The 21313-nt window shown below is 33.6% G+C and overlaps 1 protein-coding gene across 1 annotated transcript in view; it reads right to left on the bottom strand.

Moving 5' to 3' along the window:
* Positions 1–19834, bottom strand: part of LOC136412587 (juvenile hormone esterase-like) — a 45665-nt gene extending 25831 nt beyond the window's left edge. The window contains exons 1-11 of the mRNA XM_066395691.1: positions 19766–19834; positions 19574–19708; positions 16888–17052; positions 15905–16034; positions 15658–15852; positions 15388–15599; positions 15191–15335; positions 14969–15138; positions 14783–14912; positions 14600–14732; positions 9134–9328 (exon numbers count right to left, since the gene is read on the bottom strand). Coding sequence (XP_066251788.1) covers positions 9136–9328; positions 14600–14732; positions 14783–14912; positions 14969–15138; positions 15191–15335; positions 15388–15599; positions 15658–15852; positions 15905–16034; positions 16888–17052; positions 19574–19708; positions 19766–19816 — 1659 coding nt within the window. The 5' untranslated portion in view covers positions 19817–19834 and the 3' untranslated portion in view covers positions 9134–9135. The remainder of the gene's footprint in view (positions 1–9133; positions 9329–14599; positions 14733–14782; positions 14913–14968; positions 15139–15190; positions 15336–15387; positions 15600–15657; positions 15853–15904; positions 16035–16887; positions 17053–19573; positions 19709–19765) is intronic.
* Between the last annotated feature and the right edge of the window lie 1479 nt (positions 19835–21313).

Genomic DNA, 21313 nt, shown 5'->3' with positions numbered 1-21313 from the left:
GTACGTCTATGAGTACCGGCCCTTAGCTCTATTATTTAAGACCCAAAAATTGTAGAAATCTCTCTCTCATCTATCACCTCTCACTGCAACAACGTCACGACAAAGAGACTGTGAGATCCTCAGCTACCTCGCGCACCCCTTTCCGACTTGTAATATCCACTCCGGGCGTGAATTATTAAGTTAGTTAAGTGCATTACTTCGTGTATTGTTCAATAGTGCAATAAATGAATTGTAAAGTACTCCCGAGTTCATTGTCCGCGAGTCACGAGATCCTGTAAAATATTCACGAGGGTGGTACTCGCGCCAATCGAGGAACGAACCCCCTAACCCGAACAGACTCTATTAGAGCAAATAGGGATATTCTGGAAAACGTTTGTCGTGGAAATGTTACTCGACATCAAGCTTGCATTGATCAGAATGGAGGATATATTGAAAATTGTTTGTAATTAAGTGTTTATTAAAAGAAATTCTTTTATATTAAATAAAAATAGATAGTGCGGTTATTAATTTTGCTACCTTTTCTTAAATCTTATTTTTCGAAGAAAACCTGTACATTTAGGTATAGGAAGGTGTAACAATTTTTGATTAGTCATATGTTTATCTCTTATTTCAAGTAATAAAATATGGGGTGTTCTATTTAAATTAAGCAAGTTATTTCCTTTCAAAGAGAATGCAATTTTCATGTTATTTTTTGGACGCGCTGTATGAGATATTTCAATTTTAATAATTCTGGCATAAAATTCGTCTCATATCTAAGGTTTGGTATGAATTTCGATTTACTCCAGTTTAAACTTGCTTAAAACAAAGTTTTTAAAATTGCATAATTTTTTTTAAAAAACTTAATTATTTCGAAATCCTTAAGATTTAAGACAAGTAAACCTTAATGAAACTTACATTTATTTTTCTCAAGAAATCTAAAACGATATTAATATATGGGGTGTTCTATTTAAAAAAACATAACTTTGATATTTTTCACTTATTTAGAACACCCTGTATAAAACGAAAACAATTTTAGAATGTACCCATAATCGAGTTCTATACAACGCAAAAAAAAGAAATTCAAAATATTAAATTGTTTAGCCGTAATCTTCGGAGACCGCACTAAATGACCACCCTGTATATATACAGGGTATTTCAAACCTCGCCATTGGGATCTCGGAAAAGTAGAAAAGATACAAAGAAGATTAAATGGGGGCAAAGTCGTGTAATCTAGGGCTTGATCGAATACCATTTTTAAAATTTTAATTTTCCGAGTACTTCCGAAGATATCCGAGAAAAACTAAAAATTGGAGAATCCATTTTTATTTTTTTTAGCGTTATTTGACAAGAAAGGTTAAATCCATAAGCATATTTTCATTGCCACTTTTTCTCAGCTACACGATGACATATTCAGATTTGCCATCTAACGTTTCGTCTTTCGGCTACCATTATCAACTTTATTTTTTCTTATGGGCGCCATATTGGATTTTTCGACAGAAAAATAGTGCGTTTCATTCTGATTTCATTGATATAAAACTTCTTATAATTTACTTCTTTAAAAGCCGAAATATTTAAATTAAAAAAATATTACATAGTTGGCTTTGACTCCATCAAAAGACTTTCTTTTGTTTGTGCTTATGACAGAACTTTTCAAACGAGATAAGAGCGTGTACAGATTTCCAATGAAAACGAACTTCAGAAATGAAGCGAAACAAGATATGTTAAGACTTTATTACAAATTTGATAGGAACAGTACGAAAACAACTCAAATGTGTTTTGAGTTATATCCGGGAAGACAAGAGCCGTATAGAACATTATTTAAAACTTTGGATGAATATTTCAAAAGCACCAAACTCAGCAAACTGACCAAAAACCTAAAATGAAGTATGAAAGCAGAATAGAAGAAGATTTTCAAAGGTACCAAACTCAGCTACATGTTCATCCAAAGTTACCCTATATATATATACATGTATATTTATTTATTCAATATAATTTTTTATTTATTGGGTTGTCAGTGAATTTATGAATACCTATGTTATAAGTGGTATTTAAATATTCAAGTTTCTTTGCTTTGAGGTTTCAGAAAAACTTGAGTAAAATACAAGTTTTGGCATAATGTATAAATTTCTTAAATAGAGAGTGTTAATTGTGTGTTGTAAATAGCACGGGTGTTTAGTATAAAGAAAATTTATGCCAACAGTTACGGTTACACAAATTATACAACGAAAGTTTATTGAGTGTAGTTAATTTGTAAAGTTAGATTCAATAAAATTGTATTAAGCGAAATTTTAAAGTTTGAGAAATCTAGAATTGTCTAAGCGAGGAAAGTAAGGTTTAAGAAAAACTAGGATTAGATTCCCTAGTATAAAAATGAATTATAAAACCTAAATTATTAATATTTAAGTTCTTGAAAATTAATAAAGATGACGGTATTTTAATCTATTCAGAATAACCTGCCTTGTGATTGATAGTGTACGATTTAATTTACTTAAATTTTTAGCTTATATATCGCTGTGGGTTGAATATTTTTACTGATTTTTAATGTTCGGGAGTTTGAGAAAAATAATATCAAGTCAAGATGTAGCTTATATTTAAGAAGAGGTGGATTACATTAATTGTATTTTTGGTTAGTGATATGGATTTATTATTTTTTAATTATATTATATTATTAAATGGATTGTACACTCACTTTCACATGAAATGCACTACCCAGTAATAATAATAATTAAGTCGTGTAATTTTGGCAAAATAATGCTTCATAATAGAGTATCAAATGATCAATGACTTTCAGTAAAAAAGAAAGAATGCTAATGGTTTTTTTGTCATCGACCTATTAGATTTTTTATTCAATTGTAAATAAATAAAATAATATTTACATCGAAATATCAGTTTATTTTGTTGTTGAACTGTGAACAACACATCTCAAAATGCCCCTAATGAGACAGTGTCGAAATTTTTCCCACGTTTCGGATTTTGATAGAGGGAAAATTATCGGCATGAAGGAGGTTGGACTTTCTTTTCGTGAGATTGCCCGAAGAATGAATCGGAACCACACCACGATTGCGAGAATATGATCTTCGTGGTCTGAAGAAAGAGTTCAGCGACATGGTCCAGCTGGACGTCCTCCCCGTAGCAGCAACGCACGTGAAGATCGACTTCTTAGACGGATGACCATTGGTGATCGATTTCAAACAATAATGTCTGTTGCAGTAGACTGGATGGAAGCTCTAAATCGTCGGGTATCGATGGCAACAGTTTACAGAAGAATTTCGTCTTTTGGCCTGCATCCATATCGCCCAAATCTATGACTACCACTAACCGTCCAATACCAAGCTTCCAGATTGGCCTGGTGTCAAGAACAAGTTGATTGGAATCATGAGTGGAACAATATCGTCTTCAGTGACGAATCGCGATTTTGTTTATGGATCAATGATAGTCGTAGAAAAGTCAGACGATACCGAGATGAAAGAAGAAATTTGCAATTTTGTGAAAGGCTCCACACAGCTTTAACACCTAGTGTTATGGTCTGGGGTGCGATATGTGTTGGCCGAAGATTTTCTCTTGTGTTCGTTCCAAGCACCCTAAACGCACGTCTCTACATTGACAATGTTCTGAGGCCAGTATTAGTACCTTTCATGCAAACTTTACCAAATGGCATTTTCCAACAGGATAATGCAAGACCACATAGTGCGAACATTACTCGACGATACCTGGAAGAAGCACAATTGGAAATACTGCCTTGGCCTGCACGGTCACCGGACCTATCGCCCATCGAACATCTTTGGGATATGATGAGTTGCCCTCTTCGAAATTTACCGAGGCCTCCAAACAATGTGGATGACCTACGACATCATCTTGAGGTAGCATGGAATGAAATACCCCAGGAAGATATTGATCATTTGTTGCAAAGCATACCGTGAAGAGTACGTACTTGCATTGCCGCACGAGGCGATGTCACTTATTATTAATTTTTTCATTATCAAATGTTGTATCTTTTAACTGAAAGTTTGATCATTTGATACTCTATAATGAAGCATTATTTTGCCAAAATTACAAGACTTAATTATTATTATTATTGGGTGGTGCATTTCATGTGAGTGTGAGTGTATTATAAAATGGATTTGAATGTAATTAAAAAAATATATATGATTTTAGTTGTATAATACACTTTCAAAAGTCTTGGACCCCCTATATATTTTGTATATATTCGTAAACTTTAAAACTTTGAGTAATTTTTAGGAATCTTTGTTATATTTCAAGAAGTTTTAATTTTTAACGGAGCGTTTTCTAATACAGGGTATTTAAAAAACAATATTTTGTGGAATTGTGTATTGTAAATGAATATCTCATTTCAGTCAGTTCTTAATTTTTAAGACCAATAACCAAAACCAAGAACAATTGACAATTTAATAACCAGTATGATCTCCTCTATTATTAAATAATGTATTGACGCGCCTATGCATTGATACAATCAACGTGTTCACAATGTCTTGAGGGATGTTGTTCCACTCTTCTTGTGCGGCCGCAGCTAACTCATTAACATTTTGTGGTGGATGAATTCGTCTACGAATTGCTCTAGCCACAAAATCCCTCATGTTTTCGATTGGATTCATATCAGGGGAGTTGGCTGGCCAAGGTAACCGAGTAATTTGCGTTTATTCAAATTCCTCTTGGACCTTTCTTGCACGATGTGGCCTCTCATTGTCGTCCATAAAAATAAAGTTGGCACCGAATTCGTCGCGTAGGGGATAGAAAATGGGCCTAATCACACTTTCCAACTAAATTTGACTCGTCATGTGTTGATTTATGGGAATTAATGCAGTTCGACGATTGAACATTATTTCACCCCAAAACATTACCGTTCCACCATTATATGGAGCGACTTCAAGTGGAAAATTTAATCGTTCTTGACTTCCTGAACCTCTCCATACCCTTTGGCGGTTGTCATTGCTTACTAATCCAAATCTTGTTTCATCAGTGAATAGCACATATCACCATTGCCGTAAAATCCAATGTCGATGTTCCCTAGCCCATTGTAAACGAGCTGTTCTATGTCGTGGAAGAATTCTTGGTACTCTTAATGGTCTTCTTGCAAAAAGATCTGCTGCATTCAGTCTCCTGCGGATTGTTGAAGTTGACATAGCAATCCGGAATGTTGCTCGAAAATGATCCCGACGGGCTAGAGCGGTAGTATTTCGGTGCCTACAAGTATATTGTACTAAATAACGATCTTGTTTCTCATCTTATATTCGTGGACGCCCACTGCGTGGTCTTCGATCAATGGTCCTTACTTGTTGGTACATATGAACAATTCGCACAACTGAAGACCTTGGAATGCCCAACAATCCAGAAATTTCATGATTGGAATGTCCAGCATTGTCCAAGGCTACTATTTTTGCTCTATTAAAGTCACTAATTTCACTTCCTGGTATTATAATGGATAAAAGATTCTAAACTTTTTTCATGATATATGTAACAGAGCTGACCATATTTGTAAATAAAAATCCAAATGCCCAATATATTTATCTGCATGTTTTTCCTATCTATTTTGTTAACAAAATAGCAAGGTTTGTGGCCTGAAAAAATACAATTCAATAAATAGACCATAAACCATATTTATATAAGGGGTCCAAGACTTTGACAGTGTGTGTATGTACATATCACCTATCGCTTTCGCTATAAATTGAATTAAGTCGCAACATAGTAGATTTACTGGAAAGTGTCTCTAGAAGACAAATTAAAGCTTTAAGAAACGTTTTATTTACATTAAAGAAATTGTTTTAATAAATATAGTTTGAGAGATTAATTGTCTGTTTAATATGAGAAGGGGTCTTAGTTAATTAAAGTAATTTTGTTTTTAGTAAATTTATTGAATTTTTTTTAGAGATACAGTATTAGTATGGTGAAAGAAGTTTTATTTTGGGGTAGAAGAAAAAATCTGTAAATTTTTTAAATTTTGTATCTTGGGTATCAGGATTTATCCAAAAATTGTTAAAAATTTAATTTTCTCGAATTTGCGAGGACTATTTAACTAGGTGGTTTATTGTAGCAAAAATACAGTTACTAGATAAATAGGAGTGAAATGCTAATCGTGTCTAAATATATCTAGTTTTTTGGGAAAAATTTTTTTTTTCATTTAATGCTTTCTTTCATTTTTAGGTAAACGTTGAGTTAAGTAAATAGCTGAAGGGTTGAACTTTGGGTTGAATTGACGTAATAAGTGTTTCTTCTTTGATTCAAAATTAGTAAAATTTAAAGTTTCTGATGAAGTGATTTATATCTTGATTGAGGGGTTAATTAAGATTTATAAGATTTATTTGCGTTTTTTATTAAAATGTAAATTATAATTGAGCAGGTTTATTAAAAATTATAAAATGACTATAAATAATGTTATATTAATTAATATTAATTTGAAAATTCTTAAGGTTTAATAATGGAATTTGGTAAATTTATTTTCCCTCTCCGTACCAAAATAATTACCATTTGATTATAATTTAAGGTCTGGTCTCCCCAATGATTTATTAAATGACCGAGGCATATACGCGGCCATAACATGCCACTAACCTCAGGTTGACATATTGTAACGTTTCCAACATACAGCATCACATTAATTACCAATTTTTCTGTACTTCTCAAATTCTTTAACTGCGATAACTCGGACAGATGTGGCTGAAGCACCTAAAAGAATAACTATCTTTCATCGACTCGTCGAGCTCTAAAACATATCGTAAACCTCGTGGTGACATATTGTGAAATTCACGAGATACATCATCACTTTGGTACCTATTCTATTGCAGTTTCTAAATCCTTGAACTGCGATAACTCGGGCAGACGAGGCTCAAATACCTTGAAGAGTAACTCACATTAATCCACTCGCCGTGCTTTACAACCTGCCGCAAACCTTGTGTTGACATATTGTATAGGGTGACCACCGAGAGGTGACCTTGTACCTTATCTCAAAAACTGTAAGAGTTACAAAAAAACTTTGAATATAAAAGTTTCATAGTTTTGTTAATAGTTTTTAAGTATGTTATGTTTATGTATACAGCATGTCTCATTTTCGCAGAATGGAAACCAACTTTCTTATTTTGAATTAGACAGTATACGTTTTGTTTTTTTATTTGATTGTACATAAAAATTTAAGTCTTTTTTGTATTTAGTCATAAATACTTATCTCTCATAGTTTTTAAAATAATGAAATTTTCATTTTTTTTTTCAAAAAATCAACTAGCAAAGAAATGGTAATATTTACTTCAATATCTTGTGTTTCAACAAGATAACGCCCTATATCATACGACGAGGCAAGTGATACGTTATTTGTAAGTCAATTTTGAAAAGTGGATAGGGAGACATGGTTTTCTTGACTGGTCTGCCAGAAGTCCCAACTTTACGCCTTTAGATTTTTTTATTTGTGGGGACATCTAAAAGGTGTAGTTTATAAAAATAAAATAAGTGATATCGAAACTCTAAAGCAGAGAATTAGCGTTGAAATAATTCTTTTAAATCACATAGATTTCATCCGCAATTCTATTAATAGATTAGAATTAGTATACACTACTTGTATAGCCAACCGCGGGGGATATATTGAAAATATAATTTAGTTATATCATGTCTTTTATGTTTTACTGGTTAGTGTTCTGCTCTTTCTAACGTAAGGTCGAAGTAATGAAATATTCACTACTACAAATAATTACCTATAACTCAAAAACCGTTAACTTTTTGTATTGTACATATATATGAAAAAATATAGAGAAAATACAAGTTATTTAAAATATAAGTTAATATATAGGGTGTCCCATTTAAAATATTTGACTTTTTGCGCGTCAAAAATTCAATTTTTTCATTCAAATTTTTGGTGCTCTGTATATTAATAATGTAAAGTGACCAAATATCAAGTGTTAGTAGGCCATCATTCACTTGCTATTTAAAAATTATCGTTTTGATTTGCATATTGAAGTAAATATTATTATTTCTTTGCTAGTTGATTTTTTGAAAAAAAATGAAAGCCTCATTATTTCAAAAACTATGAGAGATAGGTATATATGACTAAATAAAAAAAGGCTTAGATTTTTATGTAGAATCAAATAAAAAAATAAAACGTATACTGTCTAATTCAAAATAAGAAAGTTAGCTTCCATTCCGCGAAAATGAGACATGCTGTATACATAAACATAAAATACTTAAAAACTATTAACAAAACTATGAAACTTTTATATATAAAGTTTTTTTGTAACTCTTACAATTTTTGAGATAAGGTACAGGCTCACCTCGGTGGCCACCTTGTACAGTTCAAGAGATAAATCATCACTTTGGTACCTAGTCTTTTGCACTTTCCAATTACTTTAATTGCGATAACTTGGGCGGACGTGGCTCAAAAACATAGGTTATCAAAGTGATGATGTATCTGGAAAACCTTACAATATGTCAACATGAGGTTTGCGGCATGATATGCAGCTTGGCTTGTCGATTAATGATAGTTATTCTTTAAGGTACTTGAGCCACGTCGGTCTGAGTTAACGCAGTTCAAGAATTTGGAAAGTGTATGAGAATAAGTAAAAAAGTAATGATTTATTTTGTGAAGTTCGCAGTACGTCAACGCAAGGTTTACGGCATGTTATAGAGATCGGCGTGTCGATTAATGAGAGTTATTCTTTTAGATAATTGAGCTACGATTAAATTGCCTTTAGATTGGATTATGTTCAAAACTATTTGGACGGGTGGAATTAAATTATAGGTAGTGAAGTATGTGCACAAGGATGAAGTTGACTATTTTCTTCCTGTTTCTAGTTAACTCGACCTTTTTGAATTGATTTAAACCATTTATCGACCGATCCAATTAAGTATGACGCGATTTGGCTTTCGCATAAATTTAACTTTGAAAGAAATTTGATATTATTATGATAATTTAACTACTGGTCTACGATGGATCTGTATGCCATAGGTTTCTCGGTTGGAGCTAGGCGACTAGAGTTGCGCCGTGGGACCTGGGCGCCAGGAGCTCCCTTGTCAGATGTGGGCACTTAGGCACTTTTGAGAAGCACACTACTATATTAACATGCTATTTTTGCAATCACTTGAATTGAATTTCGTTATTACAATGTAGGATATTAACTTTTATTGAAATTTAATACAATAAATGTTTGCTAGCAAACACATTCAAAACGTATTATACGGATGGAAGGAATATTCCTCCCAAAGCAAATCCCAAAATGCTGTAGTTTCAGCCTTTCTATGATATTTCAGTTCTAAGTTTTCTCCTATATCAAGGTATTGCAAGTTATCTTTATCCAAGGGCTCCCATGTTACATTTTGCAGCAATTCAGCAGAGTCATCTTCAGGCGTAGGATTTCTAAAATTATATAGTGTGTAACAATATGAACATTATTAATTATACACGATGTTCATTTTTGGAGTTCCACCATGAGGATCTCGGTAACTATAAAAAATACGAAGTGGGTTGAATTGGGGTAATTTTGTGTCATTTGTTTTAAGTTGGCCGACTTCGCATCTTTTATAATTACGGACACTCCCATGGTTGAAGTTCAGAACCGGATATACATATTATACATGTATACAGGGTGATTCATTGGGAATGGGACATGGCGAAACCCAAGATAGAGGACACCAAAATATGACGATTGGACGCAATATGCCTTATATCAATGTTGCGCGTTTCAGAGTTACAGGGTGTTAAATGTTAAAATTTTATTTTAAAATTCCTTAATAACTTTTTGTGTTTTCATAGCATCAACACCAAAATCGGTGTACTTAGGTTTTGTAAGATGGCAAAAAAGGATTTTGATCTAATTTTTACAAAATATCTAGAGGGCGCTAGTTACAACCCACCGCTTTGGTATATTTGGTCATATTTTTTTATGAGTGCAACTAAGGTCAAATTTTATTCAATATATTGAAAGAGCGTATATTTTTACACAAAAAAGGTATTCTTATTCAATCCCGATATCTCTCTTCGTTTACGAGATTTTTACCTATAAGCTAATTCGTGTCGTGCCATTTCAAATCCTCAAAAACGGAGGTGGCTGTGATTCACTTGCATAGCAATGCATTACTTAACCATTGTTACTTTAGCTTGTCAAAGTAATTACACTCTTTTCTTGTCATTTGCTCTTTTTAAGTAAAAAATAGTAATTTAAAAGTAAAAATGCCAAGGCATAATGACTTTTCCTTTAGTGAGATGCGCGATATGATTTGTGTTTTTGCTCAAATGCATTTTAACAGTCGTGCTGCAGCACGTAGTTATTTTGAATTATATCCCAACCGACAACAACCCAATCACAAATTATTTAGAAACTAGTACAATCGTTTGGAAGAAACAGGCTCTTTTCGCCCTCAAAGCCAAAACAATGATACTCGAAGGACTATCCCGGTTGAACAGGAAGAGGAAGTTTTAGTACGAATTGCTGAAAATAAAACATTAAGTACACGTCGGTTAAGTGCAACGATGGGAATGAGTCAATCGTCTGTCTGGAGAATTTTACATAAAGAAAAATTCCATCCATATCATTTAACACCTGTTCAAAATTTGTTCGCTGAAGACCGTTCTGCTCGCTTAAGATTTGCTCGATTTTTGCAAGAAAAACAAAACGAAGATCCAAATTTTTTGAACAAAATTTTATTTACTGACGAGGCAACTTTCACACGCCGTGGAATTTTCAACTGGACAAATAGCCATTTATGGGATTCTGAGAATCCAAATGCTGTACGAGAAACACATTTCCAACACGAATTTAAGATAAACATTTAGTGTGGTGTAATAGGTGACTTTTTTATTGGTCCTTTCGAACTTCCAGCCAATTTAAATGGCCTTCGGTATTTAAATTTTTTGCAAGGATAACTTAACGAACTTCTCGATGATGTTCCATTATATTTACGTCAAAATATGTGGTTCATGCAAGACGGAGCGGCTTCACATTTTTCTCTCCAAGTGCGCCAACATTTGAACGATGTTTTTCCACATCGATGGATCGGTCGTGGAAGTGAATTTCCGTGGCCTGCGAGAAGTCCAGACCTCAACCCATTGGACTTCTGAATATGGTCAAGTATGAAAGCAATTGTATACAAAGGGACAATTAATACTCGCGAAGAATTATACCAAAAAATTCAACAAGCAGCTGATGAAATCAAGAATAACGTCGATATGCAATTTAGAATAAAAAGATCTTTGAGAAAAAGGTTAGTAAAGTGCATTGAGGTGGAAGGTGGTTATTTTGAACAGCTGCTTAAATAAAACTTATTTTTCATTTGTTAATGGCTTTTCATTTGTTTAATGCGGCAAAATATTTATTTGAAAATTAATAAAACCGAGTTGAATTGGAACGACACGAATTAGCTTATAGGTAAAAATCTCGTAAGCGAAGAGAGATATCGGGATTGAACAATAATACCTTTTTTGTGTAAAAATAGACGCTCTTTCAATATATTGAATAAAATTTGACCTTAGTTGCACTCATAAAAAAATATGACCAAATATACCGAAACGGTGGGTTGTAACTAGCGCCCTCTAGAAATTTCGTAAAAATTAGATCAAAATCCTTATTTGGCATCTTACAAAACCTAAGTACACCGATTTTGGTGTTGATGCTATGAAAACACAAAAAGTTATTAAGGAATTTTAAAATAAAATTTTAACTTTTAACACCCTGTAACTCTGAAACGCGCAACATTGATATAAGGCATGTTGCGTCCAATCGTCATATTTTGGTGTCTCCTATCTCGGGTTTCGCCATGTCCCATTCCCAATGAATCACCCTGTATGTATACAGGGTGTTCCTTAATGTCGTGCCAATATTTCAAGATATGAGTCCTCAGGTCACTTTATAAGGAAAAGTTCATATGAACATATGTCCGTAGCAGCTCAAATTTTTACGTAGAGTGCTGATTTTTTTTCAAATCGTTGTTTTTAAATTTCTCAGAAAGTATTTTAGATATTACTTTCAATTTTGGCGTGTGTTAATATGACATAAAATTCCATGTTTTAATAAAAAAAAGTAATTATATCTCTAAAGCAGTAACTTCCCTGAATACATGTCTTCCGATATTATTTACGAAAAAAGTGGTACATCATTGTTATTTTTTCGCGAAAATATATATTTTTTTAATTAGGTTGATTAATTCCATATGAAAAAGGTCTCTAACGCTTTTCTCGTCAGACGAACCGTTCTTGATTAAAACAATAAAAATCGCCTTAATTGATTTATATATTTTAAGAGTTTATTATAATAATATTTTTTTCAAATAGAACTGACCAACCTAATCAGAAAAAATATTTCCACAAAAAAATGTCAGTGGCGTACCACTTTTTTCATAAATAATATCGGGAGACATGTATGTCGGGACGCCATTGGTTAAGCAATAGAATTATTCCTCTTATTATAATATGGGGTTTTATGTAATATTATCCTGCGGCAAAATTGAAAGCAACATCTAAAGTACTTTCTGAGAAAGGCTGTGTAAAGTCAAGGGGTCAATTCGGCCCCCACGGGCGATTGATCTGAAATTTTTACCAATTGTTCCTATCACTCAAAGGACTTACCACATAAAACTTCAACTTCCTAAGTCTCACCATTCAAGGGTAGGAAGGGGTTGAGGGTGAAAACTTTAAAACGCCATATCTCGGGAACTATTCATCGTACAGCGTGGGGTAAAATGGTGCGTCCTTCAGTAACCACCTTCTTATTTTCATATACTTATAGATTTATCGGTTGATGCCAAAGGGCCGAAATCTCCAAAAAAAACAAACTTAGGTGATTTTAGAGGAGTTCGCACTTTGGTACACTAACCATTTTTGCACACTGTGTAGAGGGCCTCTCGAAGTATCTACCCACGTTGAATCAGATTTGTACAAAATTCAGTATTTGAGATATAGCGATTCAAAGTATAGGTATACGGGGTTATTCACCCAACCCGTTCATTAGAAATTTACTAGTATCAAAAAGTGATACGAATTTGAAAATTTGGAGTTAAGTTCGACATATACTATTTTAAAAAAATATTTTCAACTTGCTGTCACTTCCGGTTTAACCGGAAATAGCTGTAACTTGCTTATTTCAAGTGGAACCCCCAGTATATTATTTTATTTTTAGATTCTACATAATATTTTAGGTACATTTTCTGTATAATGTTCTATACTTAGTTCTTACCGTTTTTGAGATATTTGACCTTGAATTAAAAACATGCCTCTGTAATGACCAATTTTAAAATTGCATATCTCTGTAGCTATTAAAGACATAATATCCATATTTTTCAGAATGCCAATACATAGTCTTAGGTTCACTCTTTCACTATTTACATGGCTTAGTATTTTACAGGGTGTCCAAAATTCAGCTCCTGACATTTACATTTTTGAAGTTGCAAAAGTCAGTTTTTTTTTAATGGGACACCCTATAACTTTAAGCAGTACCAAGTAGAAAATGTAATTCTCCATTAAACTGTATTAGAGTTACCTATACCTATTTCAAACCTTTTTCGAAATAATTAAGTTTATGTGAAATTAATAGTAGATATTCATTCTGGTAAATTTTTATTCTTCGCGTAGTTGGCCGTGGAAAAGAAATAATGACAGTTATTGTACGTTTTTGTTTTTCGGTGGCTGTTAGTAGCAAAATTAAAGTGAAACTTTGAATTAAAATGGAAGAATACACCAATGCTGATATTTTCAATTTTGATGCAAGAATACACAAACGCTGATCGCTACGACGAAACGCTATCTATATATCTCAAGTATCAATTCAAATATCTCAAAAACGGTAAGAACTAAGTATAGAACATTATACAGAAAATGTACCTAAAATATTATGTAGAATCTAAAAATAAAATAATATACTGGGGGTTCCACTTGAAATAAGCAAGTTACAGCTATTTCCGGTTAAACCGGAAGTGACAGCAAGTTGAAAATATTTTTTTTAAATAGTATATGTCGAACTTAACTCCAAATTTTCAAATTCGTATCACTTTTTGATCCTAGTAAATTTCTAATGAACGGGTTGGGTGAATAACCCCGTATACCTATACTTTGAATCGCTATATCTCAAATACTGAATTTTGTACAAATCTGATTCAACGTGGGTAGATACTTCGAGAGGCCCTCTACACAGTGTGCAAAAATGGTTAGTGTACCAAAGTGTGAACTCCTCTAAAATCACGTAAGTTTGTTTTTTTTGAGATTTCGGCCCTTTGGCATTAACCGATAAATCTATAAGTATATGAAAATAAGAAGGTGGTTACTGAAGGACGCGCCATTTTGCCCCACGCTGTACGATGAATAGTTCCCGAGATATGGCGTTTTAAAGTTTTCACCTTCAACCCCGTCCTACCCTTGAATGGTGAGACTTAGGAAGTTGAAATTTTATGTGGTAAGTCCTTTGAGTGATAGGGACAATTGGTAAAAATTTCAGATCAATCGCCCGTGAGGGCCGAATTGACCCCTTAACCTTACACGGCCTTTAAAAATAACGATTTGAAAAGATAATTTCAACATTCTGTAACTAAAAATTTGGGTCGTTGTGGACATGTTTATATGAACTTTTCTTCATAAAATGACCTAAGGAATCACCCCCTGAAATATTAGTATGATATTAAAGAGAATCTTGTATATATTTACTTAGTTTTAGCAAAATTAGTCCATAGTTTAACAAGCCTGCTCCTAGTAAGGTAGTCAGCTTCAGTTTCTATGGGTGTTGCAGAAATGTTGAACAAGTACCCCACTTCATCGCCATGAGCCACTTTCCCACATCCTACAATAGAAGTGTTTAATGTTCATTCTTTCGTAAATCAAAGATTTTACCAGGGATTTTGAGTCTCTCAGCGCTAAGTGTTCCCACAAACGAGAATTCATAAAAGTAGACATTGCTGAATTCAGATTGGAGAACTCCGTGCTTAAGTTCAGGTCGCACAAATGAAGCATCGCTCACTAGCTATAATTTTTACTTATTAATTAACTACACGTTGATAAAACGCCTCTTTTCATTACTCTAATTAGAGAAGCAGGATCATCTTCAAAACTGCTATTTCCAGCATAAGCTTCTTTTATCAATTCCACCACAGTGTCTTTCGAAACTCCGTCTTTTAGGTTCATGTTAGGTAACAAAATATCTGGATTGGCATCATAATGCTGGGCTAAATCATTAAGCTCGTCCGTAGCTAAAAGAGTCATAACCAATCACATGTGTTCGATTTTTACACTGCAACTTACTCTGTACTAATACCAATCCTTCTTCTGAGTTGGTTCCTATAATAATGGGCACCTTCGTTATATTTCCAACTTTAATTTCCTCATACAACGGACGGCTTATGAAGGGAGTTGGATTGTCTTCTTCTATTTCAATAATTGGGGTAAACTAAGATGAAGATAGGGTAACTTAAAGTTAAAAGAATTAGCAGTGGACATACTGCAGCACCAAAAGCACGCATTGCCAAGCTAACATTAACTAATAACTGAGCATCGGCTGCTTGCAGAACTTCCATAATTGTTCTTGAAGAACTTTCATCTGTGATAATCGGATTTATTTGTTTCGCTACCGCTACTGCACTAGCTCGAGGGTTTGCTTGCAAGCAATTAGTCAGAGCGGCACCACTTTGCATTATGGCACCCTGAAATAGGTCTGAAAGAATAAGTCCAGCTTAGTCTTTTGGGAAATTTGTTAATGGTATTGATAATACTTCTGGACATTGGGCTGATAATGTGATAGCCTACAGATATGGCCCCAGCACTTCCCCCGAAAATTGTAATGTCCATAGGGTTTCCACCGAAGAAAGCTATATTCTTTTTAGTCCATATCAAGGCAGCCAATTGGTCTTTCAGTGCAGCATTTCCGGGTACTATGCTGTCTTCAGTTGATAGGAACCCAAATATATCTGAGACAAGTAGATGTTTATAAAGGAAAATAAGGCTTGATACAAGGCTTACCAAGTCTGTAGTTGAATGTTACTACTATGACGTTGTCTTCTAGTAAGGCGGTGGGATTGGTCAACGAGAAGTCTCCAGATCCTCCCACAAAGCCTCCACCATAGATCCAGAACATAACGGAAAAACTGGCCTAGAATAAATAATATCCGATACATTTGAGGGACGATGCGTTAATTTTTCTTACAATTTTAGTGGACATTTTTCACATACAAACTGTTTCACATGTAATGTGTGTCTTTTTAGAGAGTGGTAGAAAATCACATATTAGCAAACAAATAGGGTCTTGAGTTCCAGACTCTTTTTGTTTTTTTTTTCATAGAAGTTACTCCAGTTTTCAGGATATATAGTTCCAAATAAAAACACACATTTCCTATGTGAGTCCACATAATTTGGTCAATTTGAAAACAAACTAAGTGATATTTTTGAGAAGGTTTCTTTTTTTTTTGGTACGCCACTGACGTTTACTCACTAAAATGGTTTGTTCCTTGATGAATTAGAATCATTTTTCGTGTTAGATATTTTTCCATATTCATTACAGATGTTCCAGTAAATTGTAAGTCTTAGGAAAATGGCCTGATTTACCATGATTCTGGAGTAGGTAATCAAAATAACGAGCCTTAGATAATCTTCAGAACAAGTGAAGAGGGGAACAAGCAAGCCTCTAATGAAGGGGGCTCATGGTGATGAAGACCTATTTGCATTTTGTTGCAACCAGTACACATAGTCAAAAGTCTCAATTACGGAAACTGTCACACGCTAGATGCTAAAATTTTCAAAGTTGTCAGAAAATTGTTTTATTAATTTCTGAATAGACTGATTCAGTATTGTCCAAAATTTTTTGAGAAACGCAATGATATGATCATTTATCGAAATTAAGTAAACAATTGATAGTAAATAACACTATTTTGCACTTATCCATGTATGATGGGAAGATTTAAATAAGTTCTTATAAATTTTCTTAACAATTTTCCTTATTTACTTACACTTGAATTTGCTGGTACTGGGGAATATACATTAATGTACAAACAATCTTCACTGTATCTGTATGTTGAAACAGAGTCCATTTCATAAGATGTAACAGGAAGGCACGCTGGAGAATCTTTAGATCCATCCAGAATATTGGTCCAGGAATCGGGTCTAACTGGAGGCTGAGCAAAACAGTATATTATAAATAGGTATATAAGAAAGTCTTGATAGAAACATTTATAAGGGCTTTAGAAATTCTTATACAACAATATTTTTTACCTGAATTAACCTGAACTAACCTGAAGTAATGGTCGTTTTTAGATATCAAAGAGTGTTATGAATATGGCACCTTGTTTAGACATATCGCTATTGAAATATAAAGTGCTTTCATTTCAAAACGAACCATCCTAAACAACTCTTGAATTATCTATTGTTTTAAAATTTCCTAAAACACATCAATTGAGATGTCGAGGGGAAAACTTTTTGAGTTTATGTCCAATCCTCTATCTTCATCCTCTTGAGCAGGGGGTGACTTACCCCTAAAATCTTAAATGGAATGAGGGTTCGAGTAATACTTCATTTTAAAGGGCATGCAAAGGCCTATTCATTTACGAAGTTTCAACTCGTTCCGTTTAGCCATTCCAAAATGGCAGCCACTTGAATTTTGCGATTTTTACAACGAAAAAATTATTTGATAATATGTTCAAAATGCGACCTGTTATTTTCGAGACAATAATAAGTCTATTTTCAAATTCTTTGCGAACATTAATGAAAGTTTGTCTGGTAATACCTCTGCATTCCAGTGTTATTCTGTTTTTCAGTTCTTGAAAACTTTCAATTGGAGTTTTATACACTTTAGATTTTAAGTAACCCCAAAGAAAAAAGTCGAGGGGAGTAAGATCTGAAGTCTTGCTGGCCAATCTGTTGCTTCTCGACGACCGATCCATTTTCTAGGAAACCGTTCATTAAACCATCCTCTCACTGCTAAAGTATAATGAGGGGGAGCTCCATCGTGCTAGAAATGTAAATTTTTTTCATTGAGTTCCAAAACTCCCTTTTGATTCACTTGACCTTGCAAAGATTGAAAAATGCGAGGATTAACTTAATTTTCCAACAGGTTCAGATACAATTTACCAGTTAAATTTTGTTCTAGGAAAAATGTCTCAATTATTTCGTTTTCCAGAATACCTGCCCAAATATTCAGTTTTTGTGGGAATTGAGTATGCCTTTCCCGAAATAAGTGTGAATTTTTTCATTATCCCAATACCTGCAATTGTGTTTGTGAACAAACCTATTCAAGAAAAAAGTTGCTTCGTTACTGAAACAAATGTTTTTGATTAAGTTAGGGTTTTCGTCAATCCGTTGGCACATAAATTCGCAAAATTCAATTCTTCTATTGTAGTCGTCTTCGTAGGGTTCGTACAGAATCTTCATTTTGTAGGGGAAAAATTTGTTCATTTTCAAAATTTTGTGCACGGAACCAGTCGAAATATTGGTCAAATTAGTTACTTTGGTAAAGGAAGAACATGGATCTACACCGAACTGACTAAGTATCTCAATCTGGCAAGCTTCATTCACCACCCTTGCTTGTGTAGTTTTCTTGTTGCATACAGATTCAGTTTGTTCAAACTTGTGCACCAATTTGATAACATACTTATGACCGACGTTTTTACCTAAATGCCGCTCATTAAAAACTTTAGCAGTTCTACGAGCGCATCAATTTTCGGCTGCGTAAAGGAAGATTATCTCCATTCTTTCAGCCAAAGTGTACACCATTTTAAATAATAATTTCAAACTATCTGATAAATGAATATTCTAACAGTAACGTTAAAATAGTACTAAGAAGTCCTAAAAACTAGTGTTTGTTGCTTTGATATCAAAAGAATGCAAGGCATTTGGCAGCTTTAAGGTTATTGTCTCGAAAATAACGGATCGCATTTTGAACACTTGGTAAAATATTTAAGAACTGAAAAACAGAATAACACTGGAATGCAGAAGTATTACCAGACAAACTTTCATTAATGTTCGCAAAGAATTTGAAAATAAACCTATTATTGTCTCGAAAATAACAGGTCACATTTTGAACATTTTATCAAATAATTTTTTCGTTGTAAAAATCGCAAAATTTAAGTGGCTGCCATTTTGGAATGGCTAAACGGAACGAGCTGAAACTTCGTAAATGAATAGGCCTTTGCATGCCCTTTAAAATGAGGTATCACTCGAACCCCCATTCCATCTAAGATTTTAGGGGTGAGTCGCCCCTTGCTCAAGGGGATGAAGGTAGGGGATTGGACATAAGCTCAAAAAGTTTCCCCCTCGACATCTTAATTGACGTGTTTTTGGAAATTTTAAAACAATAGATAATTCAAGTGTTGTTTAGGGAAGTTCGTTTTGAAATGAAAGCACTGTATATAATATTATTTCTCTAGAAACCAAACGTGCATCGCAAAGACCGCTTTATGTACGATGGACATAAAACGATTATGATGCATGCTTAAAAAAGTCGGTTTGCTTATTTACCAAACAAAAGTGATAACCATTTCGTTTATTATAATTTTAGCGTGCCTATAAACAGTCTTTTTGATGTATAATATTATGACCACAAGGGAGAAAATGTTAGGAATATTCCATCCCAGCAGGTCTAAACGGTTTGATAAATTCATAACATACATGATACTATTACTGTATTTTCAATATGAGTACCTGAAATCTGAGGTCCCCAAGAGGGGGCTTAGCATAGGGAATATGTCTCCAGGTGTAAAATTCTTTTCCATTTGGAGAGGTGTAACTAGTACCCTGCACCTTTCCAGCTTGGATTTCTACTATAAGATTATCTGCCTAGAATTATAATGCTGTTTCAAAGTTGAGCCCAAGAATAGAATTATAGTAACTTACAGCAAAGCTTGGCGATAGAAGTCTAAAGAGAAGAACCAAAGCCCACCACATCTTGATAATATTTTCAACTTGTTTAATATGTGTTTCATTTAAAAATAATGAAATTATCATAGCGCTACGATTTATATTTGGTTGATCACCTGATAAGAAATAGATAAAAAGTAATAGTTATAATAATTTTAAGAATAACACGTAAGAATGTTAATAATATGTAACCGGAGAGCTTTGAAATATTTCGGCATTTCAATTTACTTTGTATAATTTGTTCCTGTAATTACGCGATAATGATACTTTCGAGTGAGTACTCATAGTATATTTCTATATAATAATCAATTTATTATTCAAATTTAATTAGAAAAAAGACTGATGAAGTAAACAGCCTTATTGAATTTCGTTCTGTATTTATTTAACTATTAATTGTTCAATCAATCAAAAATGAATCAAAAAGTTCAAAACAATTCACTTGCAATCAATAAAATGGCTGAAAAGGAAATTTGCTTGCAAGTTTTCATTTCCTCCACATTCACATTCATTGCGCTTATTTATGCAGAAGCGACAAAAAATTTCAAATTATTTCTCGTAGGAAGGAAATATTCTGTTCAATTAATTTTTGTTTATACAGGATGTCCCAAAAACAAACTATACGATTCCTTTATGGCGTCATTAAAGAGAAGACAAACAAAAACAACGGCGCGAAGGGCTAATACCCATACTGGCGTTAAACTACATGGTGTCCCAAATAAAGTGGGTTTCATTGAGATTGTGAAAAGGGTAGAAAATGCAGGCTGGTTTAGAGTGGAAAACATGTACGGGGCCCATCAAAACCTGACCAAAAATCTCTTAAAAACTTTTAAGTTATGACTAAACTATAAACTCTTCGATACTTTCTATTATTGACAACTACGGATCAAATTATGTTTAGAAATTTTTTTTCCAAACTTTTAGATATTGAGCAACCATCCCCATTTAACTCATTTTTTATGGGACACCCTGCGTGTATTTTTTCTTATTACTTTTCAAGGGAAAAATATGCAATAAATATCGCTAACTGTAATGATTATCATAATGGTTGTGTGTAAAACATTAAAGAATGTTTTACACCACTATAATTTTCTTTAATGGAAGACGTCCAAATTAAAATGGTTGAAGATCACAAATACAATGTCTGTAAAAGCAAAAGTCAAGGAAAGATTGTAATCCGACAAAAACCGGCACCCAATGAAAACATTTTAAAGCATTGATAACAAATTTGGTTAAATGTTTATTTTTGTTCTGCACGCCTGCACAGTTATATACACCTCTAGTGAATAAAAAATTTGATAATAATGCCTCGGAGTTCAATTTCAACTTTTGACCGCATTCGTATCGTTACGTTCCGTTACGTTTTTAGGACTATCCGTAAGAGAAGTTGTACGTGAAGTGAGCAGAAGTCACAGTGATGTTGTAAAAACTTGGAACCGCTATCAATTAACTGGAGAAGTGAAAGATTGTCATCGGGCAGATCGTCCTCGGGCCACATCAGCCGTTGAAGACCGATATCTGCTTGTT

Source organism: Euwallacea similis, chromosome 12, assembly GCF_039881205.1.
Source record: "Euwallacea similis isolate ESF13 chromosome 12, ESF131.1, whole genome shotgun sequence".
Taxonomy (NCBI): Eukaryota; Metazoa; Arthropoda; class Insecta; order Coleoptera; family Curculionidae; genus Euwallacea; species Euwallacea similis.
The sequence above is the reverse complement of the archived record's forward strand: the minus strand, read 5'-3'. Positions and strand labels throughout refer to the sequence as shown.